Source organism: Macrotis lagotis, chromosome X (genome assembly GCF_037893015.1).
Source record: "Macrotis lagotis isolate mMagLag1 chromosome X, bilby.v1.9.chrom.fasta, whole genome shotgun sequence".
Classification (NCBI taxonomy): domain Eukaryota; kingdom Metazoa; phylum Chordata; class Mammalia; order Peramelemorphia; family Peramelidae; genus Macrotis; species Macrotis lagotis.
This window is the reverse complement of record NC_133666.1, coordinates 613,472,416-613,487,693: the sequence shown is the minus strand read 5'-3', so window position 1 is coordinate 613,487,693 and position 15,278 is coordinate 613,472,416. Positions and strand designations below refer to the sequence as shown.

The following is a 15,278-nucleotide window of genomic DNA, read 5'->3' as shown; positions in this document are numbered from 1 at the left end:
CTTGGACTACATAGCCTTTGAGGTCTCTTCCAGCTCACCATCCATGTTCCTTCATCCTGTTCTTCAGAAGATGCAACTTCTAGGCCCAACCACAAGGGGCTGAGGGTGACTGGACCCTGTTGTGCTTAGGGAGCCATTGGCTTGCTAACACTCAAGGAAATACCCAGGGAAGTGGGGGGAGAAGGCAATAGGTTCCAAGCCCACTCAAGGAGGGACTCACTCCCAACCCCGGGCAAGGGCTGACAGGGAAGGCAGCATGAAGGGACAGCCCCACGTCCATCTCCCCAGTGGGTTTCCCAATCCTAGGGTCTTGAGGATGGGGGTGGGGGGGATGCAGCCTGGAAGCCAAGACCAGGTGGGTTGGCACTGCCTGGGCTTCCTCACCCTCCTGCAGAGAGAGCCCAGGCACAGGTTAGGCTTTTATTGCATTTCAGTTTCTGGAACAATGGTTTGCCTCAAAAAGTCCAATAATTTAAAGGTGATGATGACAAAAGGCTGAGGTGGGGGTAGGATCGAGGGCTGGATGGATGGAAGAGTGGAAGAGGAGTGAAAAGTGAACTTAAAAAAAAATCAAACTAAAAGAAAAAAGCACACCTCCAAAAGCAGGTTGCCAAACTGGGCTGAGTCCCTCAGGCAGAGAGGGGAGGGACAGTCTGGGGCCACGGGCAGCAGGGTGGGCTCCCTGCCCCCTTGATGCAGCAATTGTTTCAGAGGAAGGAGAGACAGAGATAGAGGGAAACAATGGCAGAAACTGAGAAAGAGAGAACTAAAGAAAGAGAAACAAAGTCAGAACATTGGGGAAGAGAAAGAGGGAAGGAGAGGAGAAAGAAGACAGAAGGAAAACAAGTTTGGAAGAATGAAGAACAGAGAGAGACATAAAACTAAAAGTTAAAGAAGGCTAAGAAAAGGGAGAGAGGGATGGAGAGAGGGAGAGAGGCGCAGAGAGAGAGAGAGAGAGAGAGAGAGAGAGAGAGAGAGAGAGTGTCAATCTGTGGAGGGGCCGGTGTGTGTGTGCGTGTGTGTGTGTGTGTGTGTGTGTGTGTGTGTGTGTGTGTGTGTTTGGCAAGAGGCTGCCGAGGTTACATGATACAGCATTTATTCTTGTGGTTGTGGGGGTCCTTGAATCGGAGTCTCTGCTTCGGCCGATACTTTTCCAGGTACGTTAGTTGTTTGCTGTTGATGGCACCCCTTCGCTTCCTAGGGGGAGAAAAGGAGAGGAAAAAGAGGGAGGTCAGCTAAAGAAGGACCAAAAGAGGACGGACAAATGGACAGGGCCCCAGCTGGTCAAAGCAAAACTAACCAGCATAGACCTGATTTCCACCTTTAACAATGTGAATCACAGAGGGGAGAAGGAAGGAGGAAGAGGAGCCCAGTTGACAAGAGCTTAGGCCCTGACTTTGAGTCAGGGCTCAAGGAAGAGGAGACCACAATAGAACTGGAGCCAGGAGGGAGAGGTGTCCCTCTAGGTCACAAGGATCAGAGAAAGCTTTTTCGAGGAGGTGCCTGCTAAGCTGGTCCTGGTCCTGGAAGGATGGGGTAATCTTGGAAATGTTACTTCAGCCCTCTGGGACTCAGTTTCTTCTGTAAAATGAGGGGGTTAAACTAGAACATCCCTGCTTCCGTTCTAACATCCCTGCTTCTGTTCTAAATCCTAGGATCCAATGTAAGGGCAGGAACAAGGTTGGCATTGCAGGACGATGAGAAGACTAGAGAAGAATCTGGCTAGAGGGGAAGGTGGTACTGGAAAGGAGAGGAAGAGAACATGAAAAGGGTTCAATTTTCTTTAGTGTTTTTTTAAGGGCCAGATCAAGCCTTTCTTGTTGTGTGGACCATAATTCTTGCCAAATTATCATTTATTTTCAGAAATATGAATGAGCTGAATTTTCTCCATCTAAAGAAAAAGCTAAAGAAAATAACAAACTCTGTGAATGTGGTGATCATAGGAAATTTATTTAATGTAAAAGGGTTTACTCCATTAAAATTAAGAGATTGGAAAAAAATATAAGGCTAACAATGTAAGTAGGAATAGTGCCAGAATGGAGGTAATAGTTTTTATTCTGTCAATTTTCAGAATATTTATAGAGCCGGTCATTTCTCAAAATCCTGACTACTCCTCAGGAAGCCTTCACTGACTAACCAGGTCCAACTGGCCTCCTCATGTACAGTGCAGGCCTCCTTGTCTTGTTCTCCTACAGGTGTTTTGTGTATGACACAAGCCATCTCTCCAGGCAGATTGGACCCATGAGCCTCCAGGCGGGTATCTCAGCACTGCTCCCACCTATCCCCACTAGATGAGGTCTGCGGGAGCCAGCCTACCTTCTTGTAGCATAAACAAGCCAGCCTCTGGGAAAGAGCTCAGAGTATCCCCAGAGCTAGCAGAGACACCACAGAGATGCCCAATCCCAAATCTCTGAGGCTCCTCAGAATCATGGTGGGGGAGGGAGAGACTTTTTCATGAGGTCCCTTTAGCACTGGGGAGAAGGACCTTTGAGAAGTATTTAGGAAATGGGTTTGAGCACTGGTTAGCCTTAGAGGTCTGCTTTCTTCTGGGAAATGAAAGAGAAAAATAGTTCAACAACCACACCCCTTCCCTCTGGCCAAGAGGATTTCTCCATCAAACCATGATACAATAATTGTACTGAGATTTCTTTAGGGTTCACAAATCTCTTTCTCCACAACAACCCTATCTATGAGGTCTTAAGTATCATTTCTAACACCTCATTCTTACAGATCAGCAAACTGAGGCCCAAGGTCAAATAGCTAAACCACTTCAGTGGGGATTTGAGTCCAGTTTCTTCCAGCTTTCTCTAGTATTTGCCAGTTTCCAAATGGACCACAGGCTTTAGAGAGAGAAGGAATGCTATAGATTATCTATTCCACCTGTTGCCTTTTTTTTTTATTAAATCCACTTTACACTCTTCGTCCAATTCTCTTTCCACCAGTTTCAAGTTCTATCCTTTGAAGAAAATTGAACTTGACCCCAGACAAAGTCATATCCAGAACAAGGATAATCTTCCCCTGGGTGCTTATAAACCAGACTCCATTTGGAGTAACAGACCTCAGTTCTGGGCACCAGAGTTTAGAAGAGCAGTGATAAAATAGCATGGCCATTGGACTTTAGAAAAGCCTGGAAAAATTTGCATGAATAACGTGGAGTGAAATGAGCAGAACCAGGAGAACACTGCACACATTAACAGCAACACTGTGAGATGGATCAACTATGTTGGACACAGCTCCTCTCAACAGTTCAGTGATCAAAAGACAATCCTGAGGGATCTGTTATGGAAAATGCCATCCACATCCAGGAAAAAAACCCATTAAAAAAAAAAAAACTATGGAGTCTGAATGCAAAACAAAGAAAACTATGATCGATTTTTAAAATTGTTTTTCTTTTTCTCCCCCCCCCCCTTAGCTCTAATTCCTCTTTCCAACCAAATACAGAAACACATTAAACACAATTGCAAGCTGCCATGGGGAGGGGGAGGAAAAGGTAGAAAAATGTGAAACTCATAAACTTGAAAATGGATAAATACTGAAATCTATCTTTGATAGTGTAATTAGGAAAAAATAAAATTGAAATTTTTAAAAAAAATGACAGGGTCAGAAGAGGATGAAGGGATCATTTGAAAGACTTAAGGGTGCTGAAACACTTAATAACTTAATAATTACCTAGCTGTGTGGCCTTGGGCAAGCCACTTAACCCCATTTGCCTTGCAAAAAAAAAAAATCTTAAAAAAAAAGACTTAAGGGTGGTAAATTTGGTAAAGAAAATATCAAGAAAAGACATCATCATTACATGTTTCTATAAGGCTTTAGAGGCTGAATACATGCTTTCCTCATAATAATCCTCATTATTCTTTACCTACAAGGAGTGATGGCTGAGACCAGAGAAGAGAAAGGATTAGTATATAATCATTTAACTAGGAAATGTCAGAACTGGATGTAAACCCAAATCTCCTGATACCAAGGCCAATGATTTTTTCCAATGAACCAGAATGCTCCCCTTCTTCATCCAGGGGTTGTCCCAGGGTTAAAGGAGCAGACTCACCCTATGGGGTTCCAGAATTAGAGTCAAAATGGTGAAGGTTTTGGTGGTTCAAAATACAAAAGCAATAAAATCTCAGTTCAACTGAATACAGGAGACACATATCCGTGTTGGGCATCAAAGAAATAGTCTAGATAAGAAATGGTTCCCTGGCTCCCTCAAGGAGCTAGTATCTCATAGAAAGCTAAGCATTTTCAAAGTAACCTGAGCTGTCGAATAATGGAATGGGCCTTTGAGTTAATGGGATAAGATAATATTTGTAAGGCATTTAATAATGTTTGTTCCTGTTCATTCCCCTAGTAAAGCCCAAAATTACCAAATTCTTGAGTTAGAAGAGAAGGATCTCAGCAGATATTTAATCCCAACTACACTCAAACAGGAATCTTCTCTGTTGAATCCCTGATGAGCAATTCCCTGGCCTCCATGAGAAGAACTTCACTACCTTCCCAAGGCAGACCACATCACCTAGACCATTATTTTTTCTTATATCCCCAGTACTTAATATAGTAATGACAAAAAAAAAAAGGTGCTTAATAAGTACCTGGAGACTGAATGACTTTGAGGTATCTATAAGCATTAGGAAAACCTAAATCTATCTCCCAACAACTTCTTTCACACTACCCAAACCTTAATGCTTCTAATGTTATCCTCTGGGGTCCAAAAGAGAAAGTCTGTTCCCTCTTCTAGGTGACACTCCTTTCAAATGATTAATGAGAATAATAATAATAAAAAATACTAATAAGCTATCATGTCTTCAAGTCTTCTTCAGCAGATCCTCTAATGTCTCCATCCCCCACACCATTGAAACTATTCTAGTGAAGTCTCCCTCTGCATCAAGAAGGGGAAAAGGAGGGCTGAACAAGAGGGACCTTCCAAATTCCTTACAGCTTCAAGATTCTATGTCTCCAATTAATCTTCACCCAGGTGTTTTCATAAGAAAGCTAATCTGGAGTCCCCAGGGATCCCCTGGGCAACTGTTGCTTTGTTCCTAAGCCAGCCCTGGCAACGCTCCCCGTAAATAGTCACGATCCCTCATACCAGCAGAGCCTCGGTTAGTTTTTCAAATAAAACGCTGTCTCGTCTCATCCTTACAAAGGGCCTATTAAGTGAGGAGAGGAGAGATTATACTCCCTATTATTCCAGGGTAGGAAATTAAGGGCCAGAGAGGGAAAATTGGCATTTCTAATATCGTATAGCAAAATAGCAGCAGAGTCTAAATTACACCAGAATCTGCCTATGTGACAGCATCTGAGTCAGAAAGGACCTCAGACATCGCCTGATCCAACCCATCCCTGAACAAGAATGTCTTCAAGAACATCCCTAATGAGAGACAGAGACAAAGAAACATAGATGGACACGACCAGACAGAGAGAAAGATGATAGAGATAGATGAATAAAGACACAGAGGGATAGACAAAATCAGACAAATGAATAGACAGGCAGACATGGATGATAGAGATTGAAAACTGACACAAAGTGATAGGCAAATAGAGAGATAGACAGAAAGAGAAAATGCAATCTAACAGGGTCCAGTAGAAGACTATCAGTGAGAGGCAACCCACAACCCCGATCTGGTTTCTGGATAGCTCTGACTGTTAAAAAAAATTGTTTCTTTACATTCAAACTAAATCTACTTTGAAATTTCCAATCTTTACTTCTAGTTCTGTCCTTTCTCTCCTGCACATGTTAAGTCCTTAAGATGTAAAAGACACTAATGATCTAAGCCTTTTCTTTTCAAGGTTAAATATCCCTGGTTCCTTTAATAAAAGCTTCACATGGCAGAGTCTACAACCCTATGAAATAAACAATCTGGAAAGATGGAGACTGGGGGCAGGAAAAACATCTCCCATTGAGACTGGTGACCAATTTTCTCTAGGCCAGAGTTCACATCTGTGGTTGTGGTAAAGGAGACAATAACAACCTGTCATGCCACCATGGGGACAGAGATGGATCTTTACGATATTAAGATGCTAAAGGCCAGGGAGAAGGAGTCATTCGTCCAGGGCACATAGAAAATTCACACTCAGAGCCAGGTTTCAGAGTACAGGTTTTCCTGGCTCCTCACTTGGATTCTTCCTCTCCCTTTGCTCCCCCCCCCCCAAAAAAGCTCTATCTCAACTCCCTCCTCCTGTAGACCCTTCTGTAGAATGTAAAACAGGGATTACTTCCATGTGCTATGTGATACAGTGAAAATACAAGCTAGGAGTCATGGCCACCATGGCTCTGACCTGTGCCCAGCTAGCTGAGTAACTTTTGGCAAGTCAATAAATCTTTCTAGGCTTCAGGCCTCAGACCTCTTTTTCCTGTAGTTGTTGCTAAATCAATAAAATAGGAAGCTGTAACTGTTGTGGACCAAAAAGGCCCCAGTGACCTGCCAGAAATCCATGCAGGTCAAACAAGGTAGAAAGATTGGGACTATTTGAGGAAAAAGTCCTTTCCTCTGACCAGGAAGGGCTTCAATCTTTTACATTTTATCTTTGGGAAAGCCAAAGTCTTCTCTGTATTCATTCCCCACAGGACTATGTGTTGGGAGGTACAAAGGGGGAAGGTGGGTTGGAAGTGATCTCACTGCCTTGTAGACCGGGTTCCTGTAATAGAAAGTGGGGCCCTTTCCCCCCAATGCCCCCCAAAAGAAATAACTTTCTGGTCACTTACTGTCGAATGAACTGGATGGCATCTTCATACTTCATCCCACTCTCAATCAGGGCAAGGGCAACAAGGACAGGAGCCCTAGGAGACAGACCGGGAACATATGAGTTATTACTAAAGGTAACAGAGAGACCTTCAACCCTTTCCCTCCCAATTCAGCCAATCAAACTGAAAGTTAATATGGTACAGCAGACCTGAACTTTGTAGTCAGGAAACCAAAGCTGTATCTGCACATAGTATGACCCTCCACTGTGAGACTCAGTTTCTCCACTAGCATATGGAGATAATAATTCTTGGACTATCTACCTCACAGAGACATTGAGAAAAAGATTATTATATACACAATAAGGGCTCAACAGCAGAGCACTGCTATTACTCAAAAAAACAGATGGGCATAGAGACAGAGGGATAGCTACTATGGAATCTGAAAGGGCAAGCGTTTGGAGACAGTGGTGGATGGGCATGATGGAGATTCCTTTCCTCAGATGAAAGAGGAGAGAGTAGGGTTCCATGCTGAGTTTCCTCACTGCAGAATATTTTTCTCCCTCTTCTGCGTGCCTACAATCAGGGGCATCTATGTCATTCATAGAATCAGACAATTTCTAAATAAGAGGGGATTCCCTAAATGTCTAACTTCTAACCAAGTAAGAACCCTTGCAACAGGATCTTTGACAAATAGGAATCTTAACCTCCACTCAAGGTTCTCTAGAGAAAGGGACTCACTATATCCTAAGGCAGATAACTCCACTTTAGGGAATTCTTGCTTGCATTGACCTGAAATCTGCTGCTTCACAAACCCATTCTTGGTCCTGGTCAGCTAGGGCCAAGGCAAAACAAATCTAACCTCTCTTCTACTTGACAATCTTTCAGATACAGAAAGGCAATGACCCTGTATCCCATAAGTCCTTTCATCAGATTAAATATCCCTCAGATGCTGTTCTCTCATTCTCTATCCATCACTCAAAATCATACAAGTAGTGAGCAAGAGTGATGAGATCTGAAACCAGATCTGAAGCTAACTCTAGAAATTTAGTATGCCTTTCACCACACCACACTGCTAGTGGATAGAGCAACAGGCTTGGAATCAGAAAGGCCCATTTCATCAATTCAAACACAGCTTCACACACTAAGCAGCTGTGTTATCCGGGGCCAGTCGCTTAACCCTGTCTCAGTTTCTTCATCTGTAAAATGAGCTAGAGAAGGAAAAGGCAAACTACTCCAAAACCTCTGCCAAGAAAGGGGTCAAGAAGAAATCAGTCAAAGCTGAAACCACCAAACAACAAAAACAATAAACAAAATGAAACTGTAATTTTGGTGTCCCTACAATGGGGTACAAAAAAAATTACCTGCACTAGTAAAGAATAGGGGAGATGCCACAAAATGCATTTTGTGAAAGAAGATCTCCCCTTATTTTAGGTCTTCAAATGAAGGCTGGATGGATTTTAGGTAAGGGTAGAACCAGATAGCCTCTGAGCTGTCTTCCTTCTCTAAGATTCTGTCACTGTACTCCAGTTTTTAATGAGGATAATTTCAATATGAATCAACAAAGTGATGTGGCAGCCAGAAAATACTAATGCAATCTCAGACCAAAAGCATAGATACTATGACAAGTTCCCAATGACAGACAAAAGGAATTTATTTCTTGGGAGAGACTGAAACTCTCCAGGGACGGCGATTCTACCATGTCATTCAATCCAGAGTCTGACAACCATTATGGTGTGGGAAGTCTTTCCTTGTGTCTAGTCTAAATATCAAGCTCTCCTGCTATGAGCCCCTATTCTCTAATCTAAATCCTCCCAGAGGGCAGCAATGGTGAAGGTCCCTAGACATTCTTCTCCTGGAGGCTTTCTGAACTGGCTAGCCCCCACTCTGCTTCTCTTGGGCCCCTCAGACTCACCGCCCCAGGCCAGCCACACAGTGGACAGCAACACAACTGCCAGGGTCTTCAAAAAATTTGGTTTTCAGCAGGTTGAGCCAGTCTTCCACGATCTTGCCAGGAGGGGGAGCTCCATCATCAAAAGGCCAGTCCTGGGGAGAAGAGGAAAGAAAATTCAGAAATTTAAGAGTACCTGGACAACCTAAAAGTAGGAATGGGAGCAACCCTGAGAGTCCATCTCACAGCCTCCAGTTGTGCAGCTTCTCTCACACTTCTACACTCAAGAGGTAGGTGTTTCTTGTTTCCTGCAGACACTGAAGTTGAAGAGTCTGTTGACAAGGCTAGAAGAGCTAAGCATCTCAGGGTAAGAAGAGTCATCTACTCAAATTGGTATCTGGGAAGGAACCCCCTTAGAGCATCCATAACAAGAAGTCACTTAAGCCTCTAACCACATTTACCCAAAGAGAAGAAATCCATAAAGAGGTGGTTTAAAAACAACCACCCAAAAAAAACTCCACCAGATCAGTCAGGAAGCCTGGGTCTGATGTCATCTCTCATACTTAAAAGCCATGTCTTTTTAACTCAGTTAAGACTATTTTCTTAACAGTGAAATTAGGGTGATGATATTTATACTATTAAATTCACAGGATTATTTGTGAGGAAAACCCTCAGTATATTTAGTCTGAAAAAGATCTGAGGATTTTGGGGAACTGTTGGAGCAATATGAGTCAAGAGAGTGATTCGAGAGTGAAAAAGCTAAAGCTTGTGTATCCATTTAACAGACATGACCTGTACTTCTTTGTAGAAGGAAGAGGTCCACAACTGGAACATTCCATATACTTTCAGTCTTTATATTTTGGTTTGGTTTGGTTGGTTTAAATGACTCTTTTCTCTTCTTCCTGAAAAGCCAGGCAGTATAGTAAATAGGAAGACAGGACTGGAGTCAAGAAGACCAAAATTCAAATCTGTTCTCAGATACTTACTAGCTGTGTAAGCCTGAGTAAGTCACTTAACTTTCTTTACTTGTTTGCTTTTGTTTGTTTGTTTACTAATAAGAAAAATGAGACCCAGAAATATTAAGTGACTTACCTTAAATTACAGAGCTAGTAAGAATCTGAGACTGATTTTGAACTCAGGTTCTCCTGACTCCAGGTTAATCACTCAATCTACTCTCACTTCCTAAACTGGCTTTGTTTTGGGGCTAGAAGGTTTATTGAGATCATTCAGCCCAACCCTATAATTCTACAGATAAGGAATTTAAAAGTAGGGAAAGGCAAAGAGGGGGAGAGAAGTTTGGGATGATAGACTTAGAATGTCAATCTGCCTAACAAGTCAGGCTTCAAACACTGAACCCTTTAACGCTAAATCAAGTGTTCTTTCCACATATCCACTGCTCTTCCCACATGCTTAAATCAGCCTCTGTAATTCTTACCCCATTCCTCCTCTGTCCTCTGAGACCAATCAGAATCAGTGAAAGCCCTCTGTCCCCATGAGAGCCCTTTAAATACTTACCACTCAAGAATAACAATTCACATTTTTAAAGAGCAAGACAGTTTACAAAAGACTTCCCTCATGATGATCCTGCAATATGGGGTAATAGAAGTATTATTAACCCTACTTTACAGATCAAGAAAAGAGGCTAAGAGAGGAACCTATAGTTAACAGTGGTCAAGTCATGATGGCAACCTAAGGGGATGCAAGTACCCAGATATCATGTCCCCCACATCTTCTCTTTTCCAAGTAAACACTTGAAGTTCTTTAAAGGATTCTCATCTGGTTTGGTTTCCTCAATCAATCAATAAATAAACATTTATGAAGTACCAACTATATGCTAAATACTATTAATTTCTAGAATACAAAAAAGAAGCAAAACCAATCCCCTGCCCTCAAGGAACTTACAGTCTAACAGGAAAAAAGAATACAAACAAATATATACAAAGCAAGCTATATACAGAATAAATATGAAATAATTAACAGAAGAAAGGCATTAGAATTAAGAAAGGTTGGGCAATGCTTTCTTAGAAGTTAAGAATTTAGTTGGGACTACAAGATGTCCTGAAGTCTCACATCCATCTTGCTGCAGAATGGGATTACAATTAGCTTAAAAAAACATGAATAATTCAATTTGAAAAATAGGGAATTCTCAATTAAAAAGCAAAAAAGACATCCTTCTTCATAGAGATCCTGGGACCAGCTGAACCCTGATGTACTTTCTAATGCTTACATTTTAATCATTTCATTTCAGTTCAATAAATATGTATTATTAAACAAATACTATGAGCAGGACCCTGGACTAGGCTTGGGTCTATATAGGAAAAAATGACAAGAGCTTATACTCAAGACTATACAATCTGTATATAAAAATAAGTTATGATCCAAGTTATATAATATGATGGTGGATAAAGGAGAGATCCAGGCAGAATGCTGACCTCCTTCCCCTGGACCAAGGGCAAGACTGTCCAGATGATATCTGAGTCACATACGATCTAATATGCAAAGCGCCTCAGAGTCCACTCTGTCTAATCTACACCTGACCAAAAAAATTTCCTCAATCATACCCCTAAACAAGAAGTCATCTAATCTGCTGAGGAAAGGATACTCCACTAGTCTGGGGTTGCCTGGTGATGGAGAACCCATCACTTTAAAAGCAACCCATTCCCTCTGGGACAATTCAAATCGCTAGAAAGTTCTGAAATGAAGTCTAAAATTTCCACTTCACCTATCACTATAAGGTTTAACTTTATGGAGCCAATCAGACCATGTTCAACGCCTCTTCCATTCACATCCTTGTCTTCCATAGGACGTCCCCCATAAAAATAATGAGGGCTATCATGTCCCTCTAAATCTTTCCTCCTCCAGGTTCAATCTCCTCAGCTTCTTGGGCCAATCTTCACCTCATATGAATTCCAGTCTTCCTACTCCCCCAATTACCACCCTCTGGGTGTTCTTCAGATTCATCAGTGTCCCTCCTAAAATGTGGACTCCACAGCTGGTTCAGGTGTGAACCAGCTGTACCTGACCAGGCCCTCACCCCACTTCTGTTCTGGACTCTCTACCTTCTGCAATGCAGCCCAAGATCCCAAAGTGGGGATAGCTCTAACACACTGCTGACTCATACTCCTCTCCTCAAGGAATCCCTCATATATTTTTCAAAAGAACTGTTTATGGAGCCACATTCCCCCTCCCCAACTTACATTTATGATGCTAATGTTTTTTTACTCCAAGCATAAGACTTTACTTTTATCTCTATTAAATTTCATCTTATTCAATCTGATTCAACATTCTGGCCTGGAGAGATCTCTTTGGCTCCTAATCACTTAGTAGCCACTCTTTCTAGCTTTGTATTATTGTTAAGCCAGCCAACTCCATCTAAGCCAAGGAAAAGTCAGTGGCACTGGATATCAGGATGCTCGCTAACTGGCTGGAAAGGATCAATGATCCAGGGAGCCTCAGGGAAGAGAATTTCATATTATTCAGCTTGATAGTCGTTCTTGTCCTTCCAATGGAAGACACCATTTCATCTATGGGCTGTGTGTATGTGGAAAGACGCACTCTAGGAGAGAGGAAATCAAGGCCCCTAACAACAACAACAACAAATAATAATAATAACAACAATGACAGCAGCTAATATTAATGAACATTCCAGGCACCCTCTAAGTGGGAGGCTAAAAAAGAAGCACATGAGAGTCCCTGCCCTCAAGAAGCTCAAAATCTAATAGGGGAAAAACAATATCTAGACAAATATGTGCAAATAAGTGACATACAGGATGAAAAGGAAATTATTAAGAGAGGAGGTACTAGAATCAAAAGGGGTTGGGAAAGGCTTCCTGTGGAACATGGAATTTTTGTTGGTACTTGAAGGAAGCCAGGGAGGGAAGCTAGTAGAGGAGAGGAGGAAGGAGAGCATTTTAGACATGGGGGATAGTCAGAGAAAATGCCCAGAGATGAGTGCCCAGGAATCAATCTAGCTGGACCCAACTTTCAATTAAACCAATGACCTGCTGAGAGGACTCTGTGGTTGATTCTCCTGCTTTACCCAGGAGGGAAACAGTCGACTTCTCTTATCAGGGACCAAAAGAAGGGCCAGGAACATAAAACACGTTCCTGTTCTTGTTGATGAAGTTTTAACACACTTGATTGAGACTCTGGGGAGAGAAGGCCTAAGTACCTCCCCATCCTCCTCCTCCCTGGTGTAGGGAAAGCCAAGGAAACAGCTCCTACCTGCCCAGAGACAGCCCAGGGGAGATTCAGGACTAATTTCAACCAGGGTTGAATTCAGCTTGAGGGCTGTCCATATCCCATAGAAACAAAACTCTGATTATCCCTAACCTACCTGCCCTTCAAGGTCTATTCTAGGAAGTCTTCCTGAATCAACCTTCTCTATCTTTTCCTTGAAGGCCTCCGAGTCTCACCATTTAAGCTACACATCATAAATAAGAACATGCATCGAGTGGTCTACACCCATTTGACAGTCAGCAGGGCGAGAAATGTTTCCCCTATTTTACAGATATGGCACCCAGGTCTGCTGAGAAGCATTCCAAACATTATGCTGCGTCTTGGGCATACACACAAACAAGAAACAAATTCACAAACAACATGCTCACAGGTACAAAATTCACACACAAGAATGAAGTGTGACGTATGCTCATATATGTTTGAGTATGAGAACTGTATATCCCTGAAATTCCACATGTTTCATAGGTACACACACACAAACACACACACACACACACATACACACACACACACACACACACACACACAGATGAGGGTGAGTTTGCATACATCACCACATATCCCTTCTTCCATCTCTGCTAACCTGCTATAGGCTCAGGCAGTCAAATAATCATTAATAGCCAAACACTATGCTAAACACTGGGTGGGAATACCAAAAAAAAGGCAAAAGACAGCCTCTCCCCTCAAAGAGCTCATAGTCTAAACAGGGAGACCACAAGCAAATAAAAATAAACAAAAAAAGTTATACATAGGATAGACTGGAAATAATCAACAAAGGTAAGGCCCTCAAATTGAAAGAACTTGGAAAAGATGGGATTTTATCTATAACTCAAAAGAAACCAGGGAGAGTCAATAATCAGGGGGAAGGAGGAAAAGGGGTCTGGCCATGGGAGAAAGCCACAGAAAATGCCCAGAGTCAAGAGATGAAGCACCTGTGTTCTTGGAAGCCAGGGTCACTGGACTGAAGATGAAATTTATAGGACTGGAAAGGGAGAAGTGAGCAGGTTAAGAAGAGCTTTGAATGCCAAAAAGCATTTTGTATTTGATCCTGGAATTGAAAGGACGACTCTTGAGTTTATTGAGTAGGAGGGTGCCAAACCAAACTACATGAGGAACAGCAACTGGCTTCCATCACTCCTCAGCTCAATGGAGAGAGTGAGGCTGAAGACCAGTTCAGATGATGTCATGATGTATCACTGTGGGCAAGTCACTGTTGGGTTTTTAGCCCTTAATCTATTCCTCTTTAAAATCAGGGGACTAGGTTAAATGATCTCCAGGGTCCCTCCCACTTCTAATGAGCAATGTTCTAAAGTCCCCTTCAGCTCAGACATTCCAAGTTCTAAAAGACCAATATTCTCTGCCCCTCCCCCCAAGCCCACCCATTCTATGTTCAGTCTCCCTTCCCAGCAGATCAGAGAGATGGTCCAAGGGCCACAGAGTCCTTGCTCACCATGACAGTGATACCATCCTTCTCCAGCGGGGTCTTGTCATAGGTCACCTCGCAAACTCGAACCACGGTGGTGGCCCCATACTTCTTAAGATCCTGAGAGAGGAGAAGAAGAAAGTCATTGAACAGAGGGGATGAAAAATTAGGCTCCCAGACTTCAGCCCGGGCAATCCTCCAATGCAATCCTATTTCAAAGAGAGTCATAGGGAGTAATACCAACAAAGGGTCTTAGTTTCCACCTAGCCTGAAAGCTCCCTGAAAAATAGGAAGAATCAATAGTAATAATAATAACAATAACAATACCAACAGCCTACCAGGTTATAGTACTTCACTCACAAAATTCCTCATGAGGTGGGGTTCACAAATAACACTATTCCCATCTTATAGTTTCACAAAGCTAAGTGACTTGCCCAGGGTCACAGAGGTAGTAATGATGGAGTTCAAATAAAAACCAACTGTTTTCTTCTTATTCCAAATCCAGTGTAAGTGACTAGAGCCCACCCTATGGTCCATTGTGATCTCTGCCACTGACTTCCTTTGTGACTATAAGCCATGTTGCTGAATCTCATAGAAACTCAATTTCCTAATCTATAAAATGGAGACAATTTATATAGCACCTCTATAGCACCCACTTCCTGAGTCATCATGAAGCTCAAACAGGATAACCATTCACTGCACTTTGTAGATTTTAAAGAGTTTATGGGGTGGCTAGGTGGCGCAGTGGAATAGAACACCGGCCTTGGAGTCAGGAGTTCCTGAGTTCAAATCTGACCTCAGGCACTTAATAATTACCTAGCTGTGTGGCCTTGGGCAAGCCACTTATCCCCATTGCCTTTCAAAAACCTTTAAAAAAAAAGTTTATATAAATGTTGGTTGCCATTGCCTGTCCTTTGTTCTCAAAGAGGACTATGACATCAGGAGGAAGATGGCATGACTTTGCAAGTGAATTGGTGGTGGTCCCACAGGGCAAAGAGTACCAGTTTAAGTGTGTCTGATTCTCTGTGACTATGCATCTCATGCTGCCC

The 15,278-nt window shown here is 42.4% G+C and overlaps 1 protein-coding gene across 2 annotated transcripts in view; it reads right to left on the bottom strand.

Annotated features, from left to right (window-relative positions):
• Positions 1-407: 407 nt before the first annotated feature.
• PTP4A3 (protein tyrosine phosphatase 4A3) overlaps positions 408-15,278 on the bottom strand; it is a 30,728-nt gene continuing 15,857 nt past the window's right edge. For both annotated transcript variants that reach the window (XM_074202796.1, XM_074202795.1), the window contains 4 exons: positions 14,257-14,349; positions 8,592-8,722; positions 6,701-6,775; positions 408-1,197 (listed from right to left, as the gene is read on the bottom strand). In XM_074202796.1, coding sequence (XP_074058897.1) covers positions 1,080-1,197; positions 6,701-6,775; positions 8,592-8,722; positions 14,257-14,349 — 417 coding nt within the window. In that variant the 3' untranslated portion in view covers positions 408-1,079. The remainder of the gene's footprint in view (positions 1,198-6,700; positions 6,776-8,591; positions 8,723-14,256; positions 14,350-15,278) is intronic.